This window comes from Bombyx mandarina, chromosome 03 (genome assembly GCF_030267445.1).
Source record: "Bombyx mandarina strain Sakado chromosome 03, ASM3026744v2".
Taxonomy (NCBI): Eukaryota; Metazoa; Arthropoda; class Insecta; order Lepidoptera; family Bombycidae; genus Bombyx; species Bombyx mandarina.
The window spans coordinates 2,853,740-2,879,706 of record NC_143210.1 but is presented as its reverse complement, the minus strand read 5'-3'; the positions used below and the strand labels follow the sequence as shown (position 1 = coordinate 2,879,706).

At 37.0% G+C, this 25,967-nt stretch overlaps 1 protein-coding gene across 2 annotated transcripts in view; it reads left to right on the top strand.

Annotated features, from left to right (window-relative positions):
* The window catches only part of aPKC (protein kinase C iota type), a 227,409-nt gene that overhangs the window by 9,734 nt on the left and 191,708 nt on the right, over positions 1-25,967 (top strand). Inside the window, exons 1-2 of one of the 2 annotated variants that reach the window (XM_089736626.1) lie at positions 4,824-5,051; positions 19,007-19,658. The exons of the other annotated variant lie outside the window; for it this stretch is intronic. Coding sequence (XP_089592752.1) covers positions 19,049-19,658 — 610 coding nt within the window. The 5' untranslated portion in view covers positions 4,824-5,051; positions 19,007-19,048. Of the gene's footprint in view, positions 1-4,823; positions 5,052-19,006; positions 19,659-25,967 lie in introns of those variants that run through there. 2 annotated transcript variants of the gene reach the window in all.

Genomic DNA, 25,967 nt, shown 5'->3' with positions numbered 1-25,967 from the left:
TTAATTATTTAAAATTATTATTATATTTATTCTAAATTTTCACCACCTGCTATTCAAATTTAGATAAATATGAAAACAGATTAGAAGTATGAGAAGTAGAAAAAAAAATCGTACGAAATAAATACAAAATATATACGAAACATCTCGTAATCAAATTCTCAATCTAACCGTCGATTTAGCTCGTTCTAAACAAACGAATGTGCACAAACCTTAACTCAGCGTACACTCGGAACCGTGTGCAAATAAAACGGAAACATCCCAAACTTGTATGCAAACAAAGACCGGGTAACTTAGACTAATAAAGTACAAACACTGCGGGACGATGTTGGCGCCCACCGTGGTACACTTGTACCCTTCGAATCTTCGCTGTCTTCTCGCAATTAGGGATATTTTAATTAACTTTATGAACAAACGACTATGCAGAATCCTATTCTGTTAATTGAATAGGTGGCTCCGCCCGAATGGTACTCCGTTTGTTTGTAAAGGCCATTTATTTAATACCTCCCGCCCGCTTGCGCGTTAATTGATATTGCCGTCAATATACGGCATTTAAGTCGCTAGTATTCATAAATTTATAAAAAACGTTTGTTCATTGATCGTTACGTCAATTACAATGCACACGTTAAATTGGCTTTTAATTTGATTAGTTACATGCATAGCTTCCGTTCATCGATTTCCTGTATATTCTCACGTTTTTTTGTTTATACCAAATGTATCGGAAAAATTAAGACGAATGTTTTCCAATTCGTTTTATTAAGGAAATGAAATATCATTTTATCTGATTCGAGCCTCATATAGTCGCGGTCCCTTCTTCATCTCATCTTAAGACGGTAACAGCCTCCAATGTTTTTGTTGAACATTTCCTTATAGGCATAAATTCTGATAGAAACGTAGCACGGAGACGCCTCCATACGTGTCCTGAATGTGTAGTTATTCATCCCGAACACCCGAGTTATATTACCGTAGCATTATTCATAGAAATGTCAACTCGTATTTATGTGTGTTTTGCACGCGTTCGTTCTCTGATACAATCGTCATAAGCTGATGATCTTGGTCGTTTTATGTGTGAAAGGATTGCCTTACACAGGATTAGACTAACTGTATTTAAGAATGGAATTAATTTGAATTAATCATAACATAGAACATGGGTTCTCATAAATTTTGTTATGCCTTTGATATAATTTCCGTTGCCTCTTCAATAAGCAGCGACTTGACTGAGCTCCCGATGTCCATAAGCGATGGTAACCGCATACCACCGGATGGATAGTAAATGGATGCTTTCGATGGCGATAAAAATACGATTGAAGTTTTCATTACAATACAATGTTATAAGAATTTTTGTCAAACGCTATTTATGAGACTATGAAATTGTTAGCTGAGTTGTGATCTTGCTAAAGTTCAATTCTGAGAAGCAAGACAAGATGGCAACACGAATTTCAGTGTTAATTAATGCGTCTCGATGTAATTTCGTGCCGCCCTCATCCAACCGACTTTCGTGTACCGTCATATTAAATTAATAGTTTCCTTCCCTCGCCAAATGCAAAGTCGGATCTGTAGTATGATCTCGTTTGTTTTATTTTGTTTAAAATTGTATTTACGGATGAAATTTATGTACAGTCATAATAACATAAGGTTTTCCGTTCGATACACGATATTGTTAAAAAAAATACGGGTTTTTCAAATTTTGTCTTAAAAAGAAGGTAGCTTACGTACGTCCTTGCCAAACGAAACCTATGAAGTCGTTCGATTTTTTAAGCGATCTTAATAGTTCACTATGTGAAAAAAAAGGTGTATTTCTTGTTCAATTCGTGTGATATTTTTATTGTATTGTAAAGTAGACATGTTACGATTAAGTAAATATAGCAATGGCCCTGGTTTGAGATCATTTGCTTTATTTAATTTTGGTGATAAGTTGACATTTTGTGAATGATAGTTTGACAATCGCTGCAATAAACACATTAATTATTTCAAGCGCAGCTTAGCCGATGTCACCGTCCTGCTGAAGCCACATTGCGTCAAGATCCATATCGTCCAGTTAAGACCATAAGAACTCCGTTATCGTATTTTTCTATCGAATTCTACGAAGCTGCAAGCGCTCTCAGCCAACTTTTCCCCCTTTTGTAATTGGTTTTCACAATGATAAATCGTTTTTCATTTTGTGATGAGCTCCATTTTTAATAACAGAAACAATCACAGCTGTCAAATTTGAGAGCTGTCACTAGCACGGAAGAAAAGTACATAGAATTACAACTCTTGTGCACTCTTATTGAGACAGCCGTTATGTAATATGTATTGTCTGAGTTTTGTAGATCAAACCCTAGTAATTGAAATGCTACCTCAATACTAATGATCGATCGATCTGAATCTTTAATAAGCATCCTTAATATTCATGACAATACGATTATTTATAATACACATGTTCAGTATAACTGGAAATCCAAGATGACCGCGAAATGGCGGATTACATTTTTTTATTCGTAGCTACTCAATAGAGGTATCAAATGGCCTGATTAATGCCGCCATTGAAAAAGTCAAAATCCATCAGGAAAAGGGCAGATTACTTTTTTCAAACCCCTCGATGAATAAAAGTAAAAAGTAAAAGGAGTTGACAAGTAGAATTCAGAACACTTTCAAATAAATCCTAATCGATAATGGCGATTACAACCAACGCCAAATCAATACATTATCACTGAAATCTAGGCATCCAATTAAAACTTTGTCGCCGTGGAATCGTGAAGCAAACATGAAAACCCTACCTGAGTCAGTGTCGAGGACTGTGTGACATTAGAGTAGCTAAAAATTGTACGTCGTTAACGGTACACCACCCGAGTTAAGGTAAAAGCTTCAAGCACGTCGAGGACGGCGGCATTAGGGTGGATTAAAATGATAGGTCGTTAGCGTTTTCCCCTCAACACTTGGACGCATCTTGCGGTATAGCCTTGCTTCTCTATTGGAGCACTGGGGGGAGTATGTGATTTTTTAGCTTATAGTACATAATTTTCATAATCTTTATGTTACTTTATAATTAAAATACCCTAACTTAAATAAATGCTAATAGTTGGCCTATGCTTGGATTCGTAGAAGGGGTATTGTCCGCATCGATGGACCCTGAAGTGTGGACGTTTTCACTCAGTGCGCTCAACCATGTCGCGAGCTTAGCATTGCCTATTTAAGTTGTAACTTTTTTCTGTTAGTTTTAATGAAAATTCCAACGTAGAGTGTTCACAGATACTCACTGCTAGAACTGTTAACACACTTTAGGCGGGAAACGTGTATTTATCCATACTGTATATATCCATACTACCTGGAGCCACTGCGTTCATCCACAGTGCGTTTCCAGAGATGTTTTTTGCCACGTATCATCCGGCTTTGGAATGAGCTCCACTCCACGGTGCTTCCCGAGCGCTATGACATATCCTTCTTCAAAGGAGGCTTGTGGAGAGTACTTAACGGTAGGCAGCGGCTTGGCTCTGTCCATGGCTTTGCTGAAGTCCATGGGCGACGGTAGCCACTCACCATCAAGTGGGTCGTTTGCTCGTCCGTCTAAAAGGGCAATAAAAAAAAATTGTTTGTCACCAATTGGTCCTCAAGCGTGGGAGACGACAAAAACAAAGACGGAACGGACGCAGTGGGTACTGCGCATTATCTATTGCGTAAAAAATAAATAGAGCACTCTTTTTAAGGAAATATATAATGAAAGAATCTCTGAAAACATCAATTATATCAAAAGATATACATAAGTCTTACGCAAATACTATTTTGACGCGAAAATGCCGATAATGACCCAATGACAAAAGCGTTAACAATTTATTACCATTGTTAAACAAAATAACGACATTTCAAAAATGACAATCAATCAGATGTTACTTTTACAATGTAAGAAAACTCCTTTATGAGGCGTATGGAGTTGATTACGTACATCTCGAAATAAGAAGAATTGTGGACGTAATTGGATCAATCATAGGAGCCATTGTTTCGCGTTCACGTCACATAATTTGAAGCCCAGACTTCGTTTTCATAACAAATAAATTATTCTTCTTTCTTTCGTAAGAACCTCGAGTCGTTAAAATTTGCTTTTAAATGGAATATTTTCATTACAGTCAGCGATTTCGGTCTTTCGGAAAAAGACCCGTCGTTGCGAGTGGTACTAAGGCTATCATAGGGCACATGTAAAGCAGCCCAAATTTTGTCTTCACACATCAAGTCGAAGTACCAATGAAATTTAAAACAACAAAAACAGTCATTGCAATGCAAATCAGAACCCTAGTACCCAATCGTGAATATTGATGCTATAAGAAATTTATATTTCCTATGATCTCTTTTCTACCATTGCACGACCCCTGTTGGTTGATTCCTGTTGCCTTATTACCATGATATTCTGTTTGACTATAGCCATTTTTTATTATAGTATTTTCTACGGTTTTATAAGTAATTATACTGTTTTAGCTAGGTAATTTATTTCTTAATTTAGATACATACCCTCAAGTGAGAGTGCCAAAACGTCCATTGGAATTCATGATGCTGTGCTCAGCAACGCATCCGAGTACCGAAAGTCGCATAAAAAAAAAGCACCACGTTACTTAGCAACAAGTTTTACACGAAATAGTATAAATTAGTTTTATTCGTATCAAAGTAAACAAGTTTCGCGCTTAACATTGAGGAAGACACGTGAATTGTAACGCGGAGGCAACGTGTTAAGCCATTCAAATGTTTAGGCTTCATCTCATCTCGGTTCATTGTTCGCTGCGTTTCGTATTATCGTTACAATCGACGGCTGCTTCGGAGGTCGCGATGGCTAATTGAGTCGGGCGCGGAGAGCTCTCGCTGCGACCGGCAACCAGTGGCTTCGTGGGAACCGGCCCGCGCACGCGTCTGCTGCGCCCACGGTAGATCGGCGCGATCCGAGCCGATACGATGCGCGCGACCATCGCCGGTGACAATTCGCATTTCGAAATCGCGCTACCGCAGCCGGCTTCGTTCCGTTGCATCCAGTGCTCGGCGGATAGAATGGAAACGATGACCTCGTCTCCGCTGCTCGTGTTTTCGTAAAGGTGGTTTTGCGTTTGTTCAATCGGTTAACGGGTTAATTGTTTTTCTTGTTTTTGGTTTGCGTCCGAATTCGCCGGCCGTTCGCCTATGTTTTCCGATAGTGACCCAGATTGCGGTTCGGAGGTGTATGTTTCGACATTTCCAACAGCGCACCGGGTGTTGTTAAACGCGCGATAACAGAGACCCATTGTGCACGTGTTTCAGTTCATTGCGAACACACATACGCGCTGCAAGTTCGTGAATGTTATTATTACGGCGCGGCCGTCGGGCTTTGTGTTTTTGTATAATCTCCGATGCGTTCGGAGACAAACAAAGCATGTCCGTGTGTATGTTATCTCGAAAGAAAACAGACACGGCTCTGATGAGATGAACAAACCAAACTAGACACACGTTCCGATGGTGGATATAAGAAATTTTATTAAAGTATAATTTTGACCTTGTAGAATAATTAGCAAAAAGTCACGGCGACACCGCATACGCCTAATAAGTAAACTCAAATATGAAATAGCAATTGTTATGATTTACAAACAAAATTGATGATTTGTAAAAAATCATCACAATACGTTAACTAGATTCATCGCATTTGTCTAGCCACACCGGTGCCAATAAGCGATTGGTATTGGACTTCAGAAGCAGCACCCCTTCGTCAATATGTCAATAAACACAAGCCTCATCTGTGAAAACGTTTTGTTTCTACTAGAGGTCCCGCAGTAGTCGATATTCGACTATAATTAATTGAAATTAAAAGTTTGTACACTATTATGATTGTATTTCATAGTTCTATAATCACAAATTTCGCCAAGGCTACACTATAAAAAAATATTAATAAAGACAAACAATATTTAATCTATTCTCAATTTGACCACAAACGTCAAGAACAAAAGTTTGACAATAAATAGTATGCATGAGTGTGTGCGTCAAATACATGGTATGTAGTGTGTGTAATGTTTTCTTTATTGATTTAATGTATTTTTTATGTATTATTTAAAAAAAAAATTAGCATTGTGCACTTCTTCTCTATATTCTCTATAAGTGTGGAAAATTTCATAATCCTCCGTCCGCGCAATTTACGTAAAAAGGGAGACAACGTTTTTGCTTCACGTATTAATATATAGATATTAGTTTGAGTTTGTAAACAAAGGTTGGTTGGGAGGTAAGCGGTTAGGCTAATAGCCTTTCGAAGCCTTGATCCGCGGTGTACGCGATGACTCACCACGGCAACACCATGCGCACATGTACCTACGTGTGTTTTTATTCGCCAAGCTAGAAACGAAACGGAAATTACTAAAAAATAAATCTATACCTGATTATAATAGAAATATGTGAAAATTGGTATGTTTTTACGGAATAATGGCTGAATGGATTTACATGTAAATAGTTTACAATCTGGATTAGTAAATGGGATAATTTTTATTGTTGTATAATTACCCAGGAAACGCAGGGTATATCTATACAAATAAATAAAATTGGGGTGTCTGTTTGTAATATTTAATAACCGCTTTTTAATAAATGTATTCTTAAAATTTTTCGTATGTCTGTCGGTCTGTCTGTCTGTTTTTTCCGGCTAATCTCTGGAACGGCTGGACCAATTTTGACGAAACTTTCACTGATCGGTAGCTGATAATATAAGGAGTAACTTAGGCTACTTTTTTAGACGAACATCGCCCTGCCGCGTTATCCGCGGTACGACAATAACCGCGGGTAATACCGCGTGGTTCAGCTAGTCTGTTATAATAAATACGAAATTTGGTTCGTTGCTTCATGTTTTTACATATCAATAATGTACAAATCGATAGGACCTTATGGATCAGAAACTGTCATCATCAGCATCCCTTTATCCCGGAAAAATGCAACGTGTATAATTGTTTTAGTCAAACCGCAGGGCAGGTCTAGATTAAATGTAATTTTCAAAAAGCTACGTTCAAAATTATATTCATACTTCATACAGCTTCTTTTAAACACAAACAATACAAAGTAATAGAATATGAATTTAATTGAGTACAAAAATTGGCTTTTGCAAAAAAATATCGTTACTACAACTAATCACTAATATTATGGGAGATAAACTTAAAGTAATAAATATTTATATATTTTAGTTCATTCACTCTATAGCAAAAATCACAATAAAACTTGGCCTTGATACGGACCTCGATATCACCTATTACGAGTATTTATTGACTATTAGTATTCTGTATAAGGCTTTATAGAATGTAAGTAATCTGTGATTTTTTGTTCTATACTAAAATGAGTTATTGGTGCAACTTCGCATAAACCTGTTTTGACTTGTATCTGATTCAAAATGGTATTGGCATAGTAAAAAAAAAAAAGAATAACTTTTAATTGATTGTACCCGTCAGGTGTCCATGTAAGAAATTTCGAGCCTTGATTTATATTACTTTATCGTATCGAAAATTTGGGAGTGCAAATGCACTAGTTAATAAATCCTCCGTTCTGTTATCCGAACACGGAATGCCGGATGTGAAAATCTAATAAAGACACCAGATATAGTGGTATACCAGATATACTGGTGGTAGGAAGACGTCTTGCGAGTCCGCACGGGTAGGTACCACCACCCCGCTTATTTCTGCCGTGTAACAGTAATGCGTTTCGGTTTGAAGGGTGGAGCAGCCTTTGTATCTATACTGGTACCTTAGAACTCATATCTCAAGGTGGGCGGCGGCATTTACGTTGTAAATGTCTATGGGCACCGATAACCACTTAACACCAGGTGGGCTGTGAGCTCGTCCACCCATATATGCAATAAATAAAAGATATTCAGTGGTGTAAAACAAAACTAACTAATCATCACCTATGAATTTTTGTTTCATTCAGAAAACGAGAAACTATGTTTTTTTTTATTACACAAGAAGAAAGCCGCGGAAAAATGCAAACATTCACATCACACATACACAAGTACCAATGTTTATTGAAGAACTCTTTGTAGAACATGACAAACGAATTGTGTTCTTAAATGAATGGCTTTAAAGTTTGTTATCTATTGAAAGATTTTTTCTTGTGTAACATCCCGTATATATGTAACTCTACAATCGTACAAAGTTTATTAGCATTTTTTAGGAAAATTCAGAACATTTTTTAATATAGTTTATATACATTTAACTAAAGTATGTAGGTACCATTTTGTTCGATAACTTTTTGCCATCTTGTAGGTAGGGATATGAGCCCATTGCTATAGAAATTTTGGGGCTTCTGATCAAAATACCGCGACAATTGGTTTTGGCAGTCCTCTCGTGATGTTAACCTGACACTGCCTAAAGAATTCTGAAGAGACCGAAACAGGTGGAAATCTGAAGGGTCAAGGTCAGGACTATACGGCGAATGCATTAACACCTCCCAGCCAAGCTCTCCTAATTTTTGCTGAGTGGCTAAAGATGCGTTAGGTCTAGCATTATCATGATGAAAAACCCCCCTTCTGTTGATTAATTCCGGCCGATTTCTCTCAACTTCTTGCTTTAATGTCATCAGTTGTTCGCAGTAGAGTTCAGAGTCAATAGCCCTGTCTGGTGGTAACAGCTTATAATGAATAATGCCCTTCCAATCCCACCACACACACAGCATTTTATATTTCAAGGTGGGTGGCGCATTTACGCTGTAGACGTCTATGTGCTTCAGTAACCACTTAACACCAGGTGGCCTGTGAGCTCGTCCACCCATATAAGCCATAAAAAAAACATAAGCATAAAAACATACAACAACGTACATATAATAATATCATAATAGTATTAAAAATTTTACACCTATTGTAGGACTCCGCTTCCAACAGTCAGGAAATAATACACAGATTGCAGTAGTTTACTTAATTCTGTATTGCTTTATTTGTAATTCCACTTGTACAATCTTTAGACATCTGCTCACTCCTGAATACACTGCTTTCTTTTCTTTTTTTTAAGAGATTTTATGACCTGGTAACTGAGACCTTTAAGTCATGTCTTATTTTAATTTATATTCATTTTTTTATGAAAAATGATATTATGGAGTGAAATGAAATGAAGATGATTAATTTGAGACATTAATCAACTGGGATGAAATTAAATAAAATGAAATGGGATGAAATATAATCTCAGTAAAATGGTGGTCATTTACTAAGATTATTTCAATGGACTTTTTGGAGGATCCCGAGAAGTTACGTCCAGCGGCTTTGTTTCATTTTCCCACATTTGTGCACTTTCATAGATATTAAACAGTTAATAAACCACCATTATTACACATTTAAACCCGAAGAAACACTAAATAAACAAAATAAAACAAATCACACAACTTCACTCCTCGCGTTCCCGCCAAAAAGTCAATACACTGCTTTCTGTCCCGTTTTTTCAGACTACCACCTTTTTTATTATGTCACGACCCCACTACTGGCATTGCTACCACCAACAGTGTTGCTATTTAGCAATCAACTATATCTATATCTATACAAATACAAATCTATATACGTTCACATCAATAATTGTGCACACTAGCATCATAGTAGCAACATATGCAATTATAAATATTCGAACATAATATGCAATTATAAGTATTGGTTACCAGTATATTAATCGCATAACAAAGTTTTTTTTAAACACACACTAAATACAGCATACATTTTGACCGCGTTCGATAATACCAGTTAAAACCGGTTAACTTCCGTTGTTCATACGAAATAGCGATATCGATATTAATTCAAAACAAAAACCAAGTAATTATCAGGATTGTCGCATATATTTTAGGTTTTTTTTTGTTGTTGCCAGAATCGCTTCTATGAGAATTCGTATGTATGTAATGTTTGACCGACCGATATTCTAAAATTTATACCATTAATTAAAAATGTAATATTTATGTTGAACTTTATGCTTCTGAAATTAAATTTAGTTTATTTATACTCTATGAAATATCAAACATTATAAAATATTAATTCAGAGATTACGTTATAAATTTAAAACAATTTCGCAATAAGCAGCTTTCACTTCAAGGCCGAAAATACCCAATAAGGAGTACGCCGGTTCCGCATCACAGACCGTGTGTTATGCGCCGTTACTTTCACGCACGCACGATTACCAGTTTGCGGGAAAGAGACGAAATATGTTAACAAGCTTTTAGGTCTAGACTGCCGCGAGTAGAAAGTTATTAAGGTATGGTTTGAGCGTGGCCTGTGGTTCGAAGTAAATATTATCACCTTCGATATGTATTACTGATGCTAAGGTGCTGTTAGCGGTCTCGAAGTTTCTAGAGGTTAGGTACCCGTTATTTTGAGTACTGTCTCAAAGTAAAACAGCTAAATTCACGTTAACATTTACGTGAGACCCTAGTCGTGGCGTTATTACTCGTATAAACAGGGTGTTGCAAACCAGACAGATAAGGACAGGGTTTGGTAATATTTTGAGCAACGGTAACCATACAGTCCGTAAAAGCAAATATAAATCTGGTCTATAATATATTTGATTGGTTACCGGGATTCGTGATAGTACATTATGAATACCGGCCATTTTGAGACGTTATGCCCGTATCTCAATTGCTGTTAGAATAACGGCTATTTCATCCTTCAAAATAGATCTCGATAACTACGCAAATTTATCTCTTCTGTCACGTAGTATTTCGTTCGTTCCAATGCTTCCGTCCTAAGCATCCACCAATGCAATATTTACATAGAAAAAATCGTCCTTGCTCCAAGATATTGACCGAGGAATAGTCCCGTGAACATACATGTATACCAGTCCTTCTGTTTATTAGACCCCATGTTGCTCTGGCCTTTTTTCATAACAAGGATAAGTGACTTAGAGTTTCTAGCAAGAGTTCGATAACGAAGCAGAACCTATACCTGACGTACAAATTAATCAGTAGCCTTGAAGACGAAATTGTTCGAATAATGTAGGTTAATAAAGGGGTCAATTATGTACTACGTTTCGCATTGAACAATAATAAAAATGAACTGGCCACATTTATTCAAATTGTTTTTGGAACGTGCTGATTTTTTGTTGTACATTTAGTGGATATATTCTAGAAGAATCTTTTGGGTTGAATATCTTGAATTCGGTTGGTCGCAAGTCTTAATAAACACTGAATGGCTTAGTTTGAGAACGCCATATTCTCTTGATAACAGGCGCTTTAAATCTTGGTGTAAAATATACCGTAATTTCCACACTAAAAAATACCAGTTAACTATTTGGTTGATAACGTAAACTATTGTAAAAATATTACTTGAAAAGAAAAAAGGCAGTGTCAATTGTAAGATTAGATAATTTGAAAACGATGCGACTGAGTTTTCTAGAATCGTCGTCCAAACATATATCTCGGGAACATAATAATTAAAGCCATGAAAGTTCCTTGAACGTTCATTCGTCTCACGCTAATGAATGGTGACGTCACTTATATTATATCACTTAGTGTTGCAATGCTCATATTTAATAGCCGTCGAGCTGTTCTATTAGGGCAATATTGTACTGGAAGAATCTATTTATTTACTGTTTGATGCAGTGTTTTGGTGTAGTTTACTTTTCGCCCATTTAGCTTCAAGAATCGTTTTCCTTTGATTCAAAGACGTAAGGTAAATAATCGGTCGATTATGTCATCAACGATATATTTTTGCCCTAATCTCTATGTCATTCGGGCATAACATTGTAAAAGTTGATGGACCAGTTTCGGAAGCGGCAACAGTAGTAAATCGTGACCGAGTTGCAAGTAATATCCCCGCGAAAGTTGATGGACCGCGTTTTTACGTGTTGTCGTACTTAATAAGGATATGACAAGTTGGCTAGTTGCCTTTGTATTAAAAGCCCACGATGTCTCCACTAATAATAGTTATATAATAATATTATACTGAATTTTGTATGTAGATCAGGGTCACAAGAAATGGCACGTAATAAAAGAGGCCCAGCGTTTTGCTTGTGGGTGGAAATTAATGGATAGCTACGTAACTTTGAAACTAAAACAGTACCTCATTGTTGAGAATTATAAATTATAAGACAGTGTAACTAACTAAATAGACACAATTACAAATTAAACTGTTTATTTAGGTCATCCATAAACTATTTTAACTAACATTAATGTCCATAATGAAGCTTGAGTAAAAAAATACGCAAATGAAAACATTTCCAGCGATACTAAAACATTTGATGTCTCCTCTTTCAGTCCATGCCCTAGATTCGGGATAGTTGGCTAACATTAAAACGTTTTATTATCACTTTCCGCTCACGTCATTAAGCGATTCCAAATGATCCGCTGTTGTCGATGCATTGTGTGGATTAACATAGTCCCTTTCGACAAATGTAAATAATGGTCGTAATATGTAACTTCATTTCTATTCTCTATAAAAGATACCCTTTTGGAATATTGAGTGTGTAATATTATAGTTATATCTTGTATCCTCACGCATCGTTGGTTCTATTGAGTTAAAACTTGTCAGTACTTGCGTGAAAGTTTTCCATTCAGTGGGCGGCTAGTCATTTCAACTAATGATTGTAGTTCATACAGTATTTCATTGAAATTGGTCTCTTTTAGGAATACGCTCTTCAATTTATATTCACGATAGGCAAATTAATTTGGGAATACTAATTGTCAGGTTTTTATTGCCATTGTAACATAACGCCTATATTGTCCACATCATTGTGAGTGGTTATCGTCACCCATGGATATCAGCAATGCCACGGACACAACCAGGTTAATGCCTACATTGTCACGATATTGGTTGGCCAAGCAATCTTTATGTTACATTATGATTCTAAATATCTAATACGGATATTGATGAAAGAAAAAAAAACAGGGGGTGCTACGTCAGGATACCTTTAAAGCCTTTGGTCCAATTATTCAGAGAGAGTTCTTTAAAAGGCCGCGTCGGATATTCAATTTCATTCTTCTTGTTCTGAAAATTATTTTCGTCCTAAAACAAAAATTCACACCCCAACCAGGAAAAGAGCTGATGAGCTTCAAACGGCTGTATATATTTTCATAATTCGGGAACGCTTCGAATCAAAATTATTTACAAAACAAAGATTTATTCGCTTGGAAGTCACAAACAGAAAAAAAATACTAAAAAGAAAAAAAGAAAATATCGCTTTATTGTATCATTGCTTAAAAATAGTGTTCGTTCGCCTCAAGTGTGACGGCACCTTTACTGGGAAATATAATTGGCCGCAATTGAGGAATTCTGTTGATTTAGAACCAATTTACTTCGCTTAGTATAATGGTTCTTAACGTTTGATGTGTGTATCGAATTTCATAAAATTTTACTTTTCCACAAAGTTTGAGAATCTTACAGTGATAGCGGCCTATCTCACTATCAGATGGTATTCATTCCTATTATTATTAGCCTTAGAAGTAATGTTCTTTATCTAATTAATTCTTCTTCCCAAATATTTCCTACAATCAGTCCGGTGGTACCCCCATTCTACCCATTTCCGTTGTGAGCGTTCAAGCATTTCGGTTTGATCACTAGTGTAGACTCTGTGTCTACTATGTCACTATATGAGACAGTTCAGACTTCGAATTTACGACGCCGGAACCCTATTAACACAAACAAAGCCGCCTGCTCATGTAGTGTGATAAAAAAAATATCTACACTGAAATCCCGAGCAGAAATTGCAAGTACCCGCTTTAAAATCTACATACAATATTTGGCACGTCATATATCATACACTTCTTTGGGGAAATCGACATCGAATCGATACACAACGAACAAAGCTACGATTTATGTGCCTCGTGCACAAACAGCCCGGTGCGCTGGGCTTGTTTTGAGTGTGCACGACGCGTATAATTCACGCTACAAATCGTGAATTATTAATGCCATTGCTTATGTCGTTTGTCTTGGCGATAATAACCATTAACTTGAGATGAAACAGAACAATAAATTTCGGCTATGCACTCGGCTAAAGGCTGACTTAACTGTGGGCATGATCGTCTGTCGATTGAATTAGACCAGGAGCTCCCAAACTTATTTTGTCTACTGCCTACTTTGAGAATAAACTACTTTTTAGCGCTCCCATTTTTTCACCTACTTACAACCATTATAGCAAAAACTCCGTCGGTGTCCTAAGAGTCCTCCTAGATGAAATTACAAATTGCCTCCCAAGTCGCTACACAACTCCCCATTTTTTTCTGGGTCTCTTACCGCCCCCCTTTAGCCCTGCAGCGCCCACAAGGGGGCCTTATCGCCTACTTTGAGAAAAGCTGAATTAGACGAAAAAAAGAACTTCAACTTGACAGATCGAAAACAAAGTTTTATTAGTCGAACAATTTAATTACTATCCGAACTCATTACGTTATTGTGTACCCAGATCGTAATGCCCCATGAAGGGTTAAGATGGGTGACTACACTCTCTCGATCTGCAGCAATAAGTTGAAGCCGAGTGATTTTCAGTTTTATCCATAAATTACAACTTTATTAATAACAAGGCTATAAGTTGGAATATAAAAACTTTTTTACGTATGCCATAAAAAAAGAAACATAAACAAAAACTGTCCACGTGTAGAAACAGCCTAAGGGTGCATGACATAACACCTTCACCTTGCAACGGACCTTGAGGGTTTTTTTTGTATCCAAAGAGGAAATATTATCTTGATTGCACAGACGATTAACATCGTATTTAGAAGTGTGTGAACTTGTATGGAACAAAAACAATTTATTTTGCGTTCGAAATAATACTTTTTGCACGTATTGGCAGAGTTTCGTACGTAGATTTCACTGTATACGTAAGTTTGTAGTCTGGCGTGTGTTGGCTGTAAATTTGACTCTCAAATATGGTATCGTATTTTATTGGTGGTGTGTGTGTATGTTTGTTACGTAGATGGAGTGATCCTTTTAAATGAAAACACGAAAAGTTCAGTGACATTGTTTTTTTGTTGCCATTGTGAACCAACACGGGTTGGTACCAAGCCCACTGAGTTTCTTGCCGGATCTTCTCAACGGGTCGCGATTCCGATCCGGTGGTAGATTTTGCGAAGCACTGCTCTTCCTAGGGCTAGTGTTCACGTTGAGCCCGTGAGCTCACCTACCCGTCTGGGCGTAGTGGGAATAGCCTCTTAGGCTACCAGCGAACAGGTAGGAAAAAAAATGTTACCCCCTTTCTGTTTATTACAAATACGAGGGAATCTTACTTTCCAGTTTCAAAAGTTGAATCCATTTCGAACAGTTTATACGTACCAATAGTGATTCTACATCACGTATCAAGATTGGTGGGTAGCACATTGTTGTGACTACGTGATTCTGTAACTGACTAAACTCAATCGATCACTCTCTGCCGACGTTTGATCCCCGCCCGAGAAACATAGGTCAGGATAGGCAGGTAGGGGGGAGTTTCTGCAATCACTTAACATCTTTGTTTTATATATTTGTATGTAGACGAAGCACATGGCCCACCTGATGGTGAACGGCTACAATCGCTCATGGACGGCAGTAACTACATAACGCCCGATGGACCGTAAGCTCTCTCGTCCGTATAGGCAATTATAAAAACTTAGCCTACAGGATCATTAAGACGATTTTTATTAAAATGGTCGTTTGGGTAATCTAAATCGATCTACTTACTAGCTGGGTGAAGCTCGTAAAAAAAAACATAGATAAACGTATTTAAAAATTCCCACGCGACTAGTTTTAACTAGTTCAAAATGGATCTTAATGTACTACATAATAGTTTCCCGGCATACGTTTTATTGGTAGGCAGCGGCTTGGCTCTGGCCCTGGCATTGCTGAAGTCCATGGGCGACGGTAACTACACACCATCATGCGGGCCGTATGCTCGTCTGCCTACAAGAGCAATAAATAAAAAAATCAATATAGAATGAATACACAACGCATAGGATTTTTGCAGAGTTCTCAGGGGTAGACAGTAGCTTGTTTGTGTCCCTGGGATTGCTAATGTCTGTGAGCGACGGCGACCTACTTACCATTACCGTATACTCGTCTGCCTACAAAGGCAATAAAAAAAACCATCAACGATTATTGAAATACAGGATAAAAATAATAGTCACAACTCATGCTTATAAGCGCTAATAGCGAAAAGAGTTTGTATTTTTTTTTTCTTCTTTGAGCCGTTCAAAATTATTTTCAACGACCGACAGTGTACAAAGTTGCCGTAGAAGTTGTTAGTATTCGTTAAAAAAATCCGCTTAGTAACGTTGCTACACTTAAGCATAATAAATCACCGGTTGAGCAAAAGAAATCCGCTGAACAGCACCTGAATGACCTGTACGTGGTGCCGTTATAAAATGTCTCCCATGTAAACGTAGTCACCGGTATTATAGTTACATGGAAGTGCATTGAAAACGAGTACACAAACACGTCGAGTGCTGGTTGATAGGGGAATAATTCCGCCCCGAAGAATATTTGTACGATTTACGATATAATTGATACTTCCAAATCAGAATTCTCTATCTGATTTTATTTTTATTCATTTTTTTTATTGCTTACTGGAGCCCATAGACATCTACAACGTAAATGCGCCACCCACCTTGAGGTATAAGTTCTAAGGTCTCAGTATAGTTACAAAGGCTGCCCCACCCTTCAAGTCGAAACGCAATCCTGCTTCACGGCAGAAATAGGCGGGGTGGTGGTACGTACCCCTGTGGACTCACAAGAGGTCCTACCACCAGTAATTACGCAAATTATAATTTGGCGGGCTTGATTTTTATTGCTAACAGCTGCAAAGCTAATCGATTGATAATAATAAAAAATCAAAAAAGAAAATCTGTTGAAAGACGAGATGATTGTGCTAAACTACTTCGACTTTGCCTATTTAAATGTAGATACAAGATTAGAACCAAACACAATTTGAAAAGTTGAAGCTTAAATGTAGATTAATGGCGTGACTGACACTAACTACAACAGTTATAGTTGAACGAAACTTAATGAAGTCTACGCTGTATAATTTTTTGTGAGGGAAAAATGTGTGACGAAATGAAATTGCTGTGAACAGTTGTTCCACTACGAGTTCCTTGCTTTATTAAAATGAAACATGCTTATTTTGGGAGTGCGGGGCTTAAAAATAGTCACGTGGTTATTCAATTGATGGGAACTAGATTTTTTTATTGCCCGTGCATATGGCCCACCTGATGGTGAGTGGTTACCGTTGCCCATGAACGTCAGTAATCCAAAGGGCACAGCCAAGCCGCCGCCAACAGTTAAAAAACAAATTAGAGCATGAAATAGATTTTTTTAAGGCTGTTAGATAACGTAAAGATAAAACAATGTAAACTATAAAACCGATACCTACATATATGTCTATTATTATATATAAACCTATAAATCCTATAAAATACATTAGTTAATGAAAAAGAACCCGTGACTGGAATGGAACAGGAAATTTGATATTACATACGGGCTCTTAATTTTTCTTTTTAAAAATTTATTCTGCACTTCATAAAGACGTAATATACTTTTACGGTTGTGGTGAAACTACAAAACGTGTGTTTATGGACGTACATGTTCGTTATAATAATAATATTTTTGAACCATAACGTTACACCAAATATCTACACCAGTAACTACAGCACAAATATGTGCATTCCTGATGAAATATGAAAAAAAAACACGAGCTCTGAAACAGTATCTATATCTGCGGTTGGCCTTTTGTTATCTACGCGATGTGTAAAACGAACTATTTTTTGGAGTTAGAAACTGGCGTCTTCATAAAGTGTTTTAATGTTTTCACATTAACGATATGCTTATTAGAATTCTTCTTCTTCTTTTTCTTCACCTTATGCCACTAGGTGGGGTCGGCATTGCTAATTTTTCTCTTCCATTCTCTTCTATCAGCCGTCAGCTCAATACTCATTCCTTTCTCTCTCTCTCATATCGTTATTCACATACTATACCCATGTCTTCATCGGTCGACCTCTACCCCCTCTACCTTGCACTACAATTTCCATACATCTGCTAGTCACATGCATCTTCTCTCTACGCATCACATGTCCACACCACGCTATTAAATTTCAAAAACAATACTTTGTCCTTTGACCTTAAAATTGTTATTACCGCTGTCACAGAAATATCTATTCTGATGTTGAAAAGCAAATGTAAAATTTTACTTCACTTAAACTTAATTCCCAAGACACTGAAAGCGTTTATCACACGAATCGCCAACCCAATTGAAATTAAAATGAATTTATAAAATATTTATACTAAAGTGTGGATCCACGTAATACCGAAACTAGTCTACATATAACGGGCTTGTTGAGTGAACTCTGCCGGACACACACGCCCTAGAGAGCTGTTTATGCTAAGTCGATTTCAGTGGAGGTTATTTCACACTCTCTGAAAATGGAACTATCCATATGATCCTTTTGAGGTATACAATTTGAAACTTACGTTATAGAGAGCGGTTTCAATTAGACCTGTCATTTAATGTTTTGATTCAAACAGCTTACATTGCTTGATTCATTCATTGAACATATATGAATATTCAGTAATCTATTCTCTAACTTTTGTTGCTTGGTCGGAATACTGGTATGAGAATTACGTAGAGCAGATTAAATATGATTCGGGACAGGAGCCAAATCCGCTCTAGTTGATAACGTAAACGTGGCTGAAATGTTAACACGTTCGCGCCCGAGACGTGGCTTTGTTCCTAGGTGACATGCGATTCCAAAACGTATCTCATAAAGCGAAACCCGACGCCGCGCCGGCGAGAGTGAAGCTCTCACGTCCAGTTTAAAATATTTTATAAAGTTTTAATGCATTATTTACGTCGCTATAAACGAACTATGAGCAAAAAACTGGTTCTGCGACGCGGATCACTTCCCCGTTGAATTTTTATTTATTCAGACGTGCCATGTTGTCCGGCGTTGATAACGTCCGAGAGAAATACCGCTTAAACCCCGACCCGGTCCAGAATATTCTGTACGCTTGAATAATGTTTAGTTTTCCATAAAAAAATATATTATTAGCGTAGGTATATTATTGTATCGCAACAGGCATTTCGGTCCCGGCGAATATTTTACAAACACAAAAACACCTTTTGAATTTCTGATACAGACGGACGTCACGAAAATCTTGAAATGAAAAAGGAATGCAGTGATGGAGTATTTGACAAGTGTGAGTGCGCTGAAAACGTTGAAAATGTTGGTTCTCTCGAATGTGTTCCGTGCGACCCATCACACAAATCAAATAGTGCCAAGAGACTTGACCTCGTCCACAGCGAAAAGTGTAAAACCTATGGATAAACTAAAAATAGCGTCGCAGAATTCTCTAAGAATAAAGCAACGTACGAAAACCCGTGATAACATTAGTGTGACACATCGAGAGATGGATGGAGGCGATGTAAAGAGTGTGCAACGAGAAAAGTGCCTTTCTAGTAGCGTCGACGCGATCGTCACGCGTGATGATACCAAAAGTAAAGTGATATGCAGTGCCAAAGGTTTATTAGAGACTAATCTAGATGATCTATTTAACGATGTCCAAAAACTGGACAGTTGGGCTTCCGAGTCGAAAAGTCTTGGTGTCAGTGAGCCTACCTTAAGTTTAAGTGATGACAAAACGAAGCGTGAATCTCTCGTGTCAGTTGATGACACTGATGATGATACAGCAAGCGATAGTGATCGCGCGGACCATGTTATGCGGGAGCAGAGGATGTGCATGGGGGCTAGACGTTTCGGTCACATGCTGCGGCGAGTCATATCCAGAAATGGTAAGTTATTGTCACAGCTGCGTTTCTCGTTGAGCAGTGCCGATTAAATATTGCCGTTGTTCGGAAGCGTGGCGAATCGTAATGGCGACGTTCTTTATTTGTTTTCAATTGTGGCAAATTGCTTCTCGCGCTCTGATTGAGATGGTCGTCGTAAAATCTTGTTACACGTTCGCAATCTTATCTCGGCCCGTTCTCCTCGGCTCCGTTTTGATTGAAACTAATTACTTGGTTTAATTTATTTATTTTTACTTCAAAAGTAAATTCTTTTCGTACTTCGTAAGGTACCGTAATTGTTTTTGTTTGTTTCGTAACTGCCTTTTGACGATTTTGTAATCTAGCGTAATATTTGTCAAAAATTGTTAAACAACGCACGTGGCAATGAATATATCGAACCAATATAATATATAATATGTATCTAAGAATTTAGTATATGAGATTATTCGTATAAGATAGATAGCTTGTAATATCGACTGACTTAAAATATTATATATGTTTTCTACCGTTTCTATGCTGCGTTGTTGGACAAGACCAAGCATTATGTGTCATGCTGATTTTTCTTGGTTGCAATTTTGCGCATTTCGAAGTTGTTAAGTCCGTCCGAAAGCGCCTGTAAATATATACTCGAATGCAAAACATGTAGATGAGTTAAACATGAAATTTGATCATGAGTGTTCTCATTCCGGTCAATTTATTTTAATTAATTATATGAATTACGAGTTCGCTGGTAGATTTTTGGAATAACAAATAACAACTTGTAGATAGCGGTGTGGTTGTGCCGCGCGTATTAGTAATGTCGATGACCGATTGTAATCGTCATCAGGTTGGCGGAATGCTCTGTTGCCGTTCAGTGATGCCAACTCCGGGGTTTTCCCCCAAAATTTAGGGGGAAAAAATCTATACAGGGATTTTTTTAGGGGGTGAAATATTTGGGGATATTTTTAGGGATAAAAATTTGTATTTTTTAAAAACTTTATATAAACTTGTTTTTTCTATATTATTTTGATTTTTTTCTCATTAACCTTATCCATTTTTAAAGAAATAAGGAGATGCTGGCAAGTACATGACATAAAGTATGTAATTACATTTCATAATGTGATGAACTTAAAGAAAAATACTTAAAAATACTAAATAACTATTGTTATTAACTAATTATTTTTATTTATTTCTTTACTTATATTGTAATGAGTAAATACTTGGTCCGTCGTTGGGGAGTTTTGTTTTGAATTTAGTGGTTTTTGAAATTGCATAAGGTGGTAAGTTTTCAAACAGTTGGCGACACTGCTGCCGTTAGAAGTGAAAAAACATGCAAAATAACTCCATACTTCGCCGTCATATCGGAGGGTCGGTAGCTGTATTAGCGTTCTAATGTCTATGGTCCACGGTAATGCCACTTAATATTGTGTGGGCTGAGAGCTCGTCTGTATATCTAGTCCTTGTAAAAAATAATCTATAATCCAATTTACGAGTAGGTACATTTAAATTCCATTGTTACCACATTTATGTTTTAAGCATATTGAAAACTTAAAGTGAGTGTAATAAAATGCCGTATTTTCGGGATATTTATTAAATATGTAAAGGAACACTTTTTAACGCTTTTTGTGTGTAATCTTTTGAGAAGGTAACGACATACGGAAGATCTTCCAATGCTTATTTATATGTAAGCTTATCTTGAAAATTTCGTTAGTGAAATTCAGGCATTTGTCAAATATCATGTGTAGTGTAATGACTACCGCCACTATCTTAATTCACAAAAAAAAACACATATATTTTTGGTCAAAATTACGTTCTTGTAAATTTCATAAACAAATATATTTAGGTTATGGTTAAGTTTAAGGTTATATTATGTTTGTCTACAATAATGTTTAAGTAATTGTGTATTGTAAAGTTTGTCTAAATTTAATTACATAAAAGTGTTTGTAAACGATAGCAACAATGTTCTTGTCTTCTGCTACCGATGACAATAAAATAAATAAATTATAATTTCGTAGTACGCACTCGAGGAGAATTGAAACAAAAGCGAAAGAAATATTCAACAAAACCCGTTTCACGCAAAATATACTCTTTTACGATGAAAATGTCCCAAACGTATGCCTCAAGTACGGCCGCGTTATCTAGAGCACGATCTATTTATCTAAGTTAGCGTGCAATCCAGTAAAGGTTCCCATTAGTATAGGATGCGTGGCTAGTTTTGCTAATAGACTCAAATCGTATTTGGGTTTTGAAATTACGTTCGTAACGTTATTAGCTGTTAGTGATTTATAGCTTTAAGTAATGTTATTTATAAAAGCATTGGAGGTTGGTAGGTCTACTTTTTAGTTACGAAATAAACCCTGTGGTAGCGCGAATTGTCGTGGGTTTCTAGTTCGTGTAGCAATGTATAGAATTCATTCATCTTGTTTTTCCAAAATTTTCATATCACGATTTTTTTATTTATGAAGAAGCTACCTATACGGTTTTTTTTTTGCTTTTCTTCAAAAAACCAATCATGACACGATAAGGGTTAAGGGTTGGGAAGCTGTTGTAAACTACAATTGGGACTTTGATGTATGGTTAGGAGTGGGCAGCATTCTCGTTGTGATGCCAATGAGGTCTTGTGGGCCGTGAGCTCGACCCAAACACATAATGCATAAACATTGTGATGTATAGGTATTATGGGTTCATACACAATACAATCATAGAACCATACTAGACGCCGATAAGCAAATATTTTGTAACCTCCAATAGTTCTCAAATTTGGTTCATTTGAGGCTTGACTTGTTTGTAATCAGAGAGTTTTTGCGTTAAGTTTTGTTTGTTAGTGGCCCGTTTATAATTTAGATCAATGGTCATTTTCTAAAGCGAAAACAAACATCTAAAACTAGTATCTCAAATATGTATAAGTTACAAAAAGTTTTTGGCATATTATGGATATTTGAGAATGATTGCATAAAAATATTAAAGCTATATACATGATCATTTGTGCGTTTGTTTATCAGAAGATATATAAAAAGCACGAGCGACCCTTCCTACTTTCCCAGCATCAATATTATTCTCAGCATTTCCCTACCTAACTATTGGCTTGAATGATTTCTGACTTGTCATAGATATAAAAAGGCAAAGGGATGGATATTACGATTATCAAAAGTATGCTTACACCTTTATCTATGTCCCCTTTGAAACTTATTTATGGCGTAGATAGGTGAATAAGCTCGCGGGTGCTCCTAGTGTTAATTGATTACCGAAACACATAGATATCAATCACAACGTGAATGCAGCCACCCACTTGAGACTTGACGAGTTTGTCATGTATATCCGCTGTATTGTTTGGTCGTGAAGAATCCGCTGTATTGTTTTGGTTGTTAAAAGAAGTCTGCAAGTTTCTTCAATCAAAAGAAGACAATCGATTTTCGGAGTTATTTGTATAGTTTACTTCACAGAATCGTTAATCGAATTTTTATTCATTAGCATTATATGTATATCTGGAATGAAGACATGACATGAAAAGAGACATGGTGCATGAAAAGCCGCGATAACAAAAAGATCGACGCCTTTGAAATGTGGGTGTGGCGGAGGATGCTACGAATACCGTGGACTACCATCAGAACTAACGAGTCCATTCTAAGGGAGCTCAACATCCGAAAAAGGCTGTCCTCCATCTCCCGGGAACATGTTATGAGTTTCTTCGGACACATGATGCAGTCTCCCAGACATGAATTAGAGAAGCTCATAATTGCGGGTCGCATAGAGGGCAAGCGCGCCGTGGGCGGAACACCAGTCAAATTGTCAAATCTAGTAAGAGAAGCACTTGGTGGTAGTCTGTACCATGCCACCCATGATCGAACACAGTGGAAGAACGTCACATGAGATAGCGATCCTCGGCAGCGAGGGAACGATACAGAAGATAACTCGAAAAGTAAACTTTGTAATTGCCTTTGTAAGACTTAAATTTGGCAACGAAATCATTTTTGTCTCGAATTTTTAAGTCGAAACATTGTTGAATGTTCCTGAAACCTTGAAAAAAACCTTGAATTGGATATATCGAGATTCCATTGTAACTATAAATAAGAACGAATTTTTTCCCTCTATATGTCGAAGACCAATTGTACTGTCCCCACAAATAATAAGATTTTGGGGTTTTTTTTAATTGCCGTATAGGCAGACAAGCATACAGCGCACCTGATGGTGAGTGGTTACCGTCGCTCATGAACGTCAGCAATGCCAGGGGCAGAGCCAAGCCGCTACCTACCGTTTAATACTCTCCACAAGCCTCGTTTGAAGAAGGACATGTCATAGTGCTCGGGAAACAAAAAGGAACTTACTAAAGGAGCCACAAACTAACATAACTGAATTTGGTCTGAACTTCACAAATTGTTTTTTTCAAAAACGACGATGGGGTCGTCACAATTATTGTTACAAAACGTTCGATTGGAAAATTCTACTCATTCACAATTAAAAGTATAAATATTATGATCCGTAATAGAAAATCGGACATCTTATATTATCAAAATTTAACAAGGTAACTGGACTTCATAACGTGTGGCGTTGCCGTGTGGGACAAATATGGATAATTCACAACCCATCACCCACATATTATTATAGGGCGTTCAACTGTACCCTTTGCGAGTAGAGTGATCTAAAATCCTTGTTCTCTTGTTGTCATCTGAATAAGTTCGTTGCGGAATTGGCCAATTAGCTTTCCGTCGGTTAGCCAGAGCTTTTCCTGTAGCCCACTGTTCGTCTTGCCTGCACTGGGAGCTACAATGGCGGAAATGAATAGTCTATCCGGTATAATAATACCGGACGAATAATAACCGAATAATAACGGTATAATAATAATTTGTAAGTTCAGAATACTGAACTTACAAATGTGACCATAATTGAATGTTTTATAGTACAATTAAAGGGTGAATTTAACAATACGCTAATCTATTGCAGTACAATGACCTTTCTTCCTGCTCATTATGTTTTATATGTTTCGTGACACACATAAACACTAATGTGTGTTTTCACTACGTCGTCGTCACGCGTGGACGGACAAGGTATAAAGGCTTATTCACATTTAACGTTCCCAATCGTAGCGTTACTCTTTGACAAAGCATGATTTGACGAAGGCAAACGATGCCTATGGCGTCATTTTTATTATTCTAGATTGATAGACAATATCACGGCCCACCTTATATTTCGTGGTTACCCAAGCTCTTAATTCTGTCATCCATCTTGACGTATTGGGATGAATTCTCAATTGTATAGTGTAAAGACTATCTTGTATTTCAAACTAAAATAATTAATATTTCGCGACAGAAATGGTGGGTAGCTTATGGGTTTGAGCTCACAAAACGCAGGCATAGTACTATTAATCTTTCTCTAATTTTTATAGAATTCGTTTTGGTCTAAAAGCAAAGACAAAAGATATTTGTATCAAGCAATGCAACCAAAGTTCAAATGCTTGGCGCAGTTATTGTTCTTTTCTAATCAAACGCTTGCATTTGTATTATATGCGTTCACCAAAGACTTCTAAGATGAAGGTATGAGGCATTGTGTAATAAAGATCGGACTCGCGACATTTATAAGTTTGCGTAATTACGGGTAGGGTAGGGCGTTATGGGGATCACACGAATAGTTACCATTGTATTATCTATTTCTACTGTCGATCTCATTTCTCAAGGTGAATGTAGCGGCGATCAGTGACTCCGGTAACCGCCTAATACTAGATCGACCAGGGCTCGTTCACTAGAAATAAAATACCATAAATTTTCATGGTTCATTGAGAAGTAAACTAAGACATTGCTACCGTTTTACCGGCTCTCTGTGTACGAAGCTTTACCCGAGCATTATGACCACGCCTCTTGCCACCGATTCGGTTCATCAAATAAATTGCCCGTGTCATTCGGGAGTGTCGTAATAATCCGTATACTATGGTACGGACGAAAGCATCCTACTTTCGTTCCTTATAATAATCTATTGATTTTTTCTTTTTTTGCCATTAGCAGAATGACTTGATTGAGTCCTCACTGAATCTAACCAGGTCGTTGTTCACTTTGAGTTAAACGCTATTAACTGCTTAGGCGTTTAGGATTTTCCAACACACTACCATGTATTTGACACAACACATACATAAAAATATACTCTTTGTTTACTGTCAATTGGGAAACTTTTGTTTAAAGTCTGTGGTCGAATTGAAAATAGATTAATATGGTTTGCCTTTAATATTATTGATCTATAGTGAAGTTTTGGCGAAAAAGAGGTTCATTTCTTTCACAAAGCTATTGTGTGTTCCGCTTGGAAGCATATGTTTATTATCCTATAGGTAAAAAGCTTAAATCAGATAAA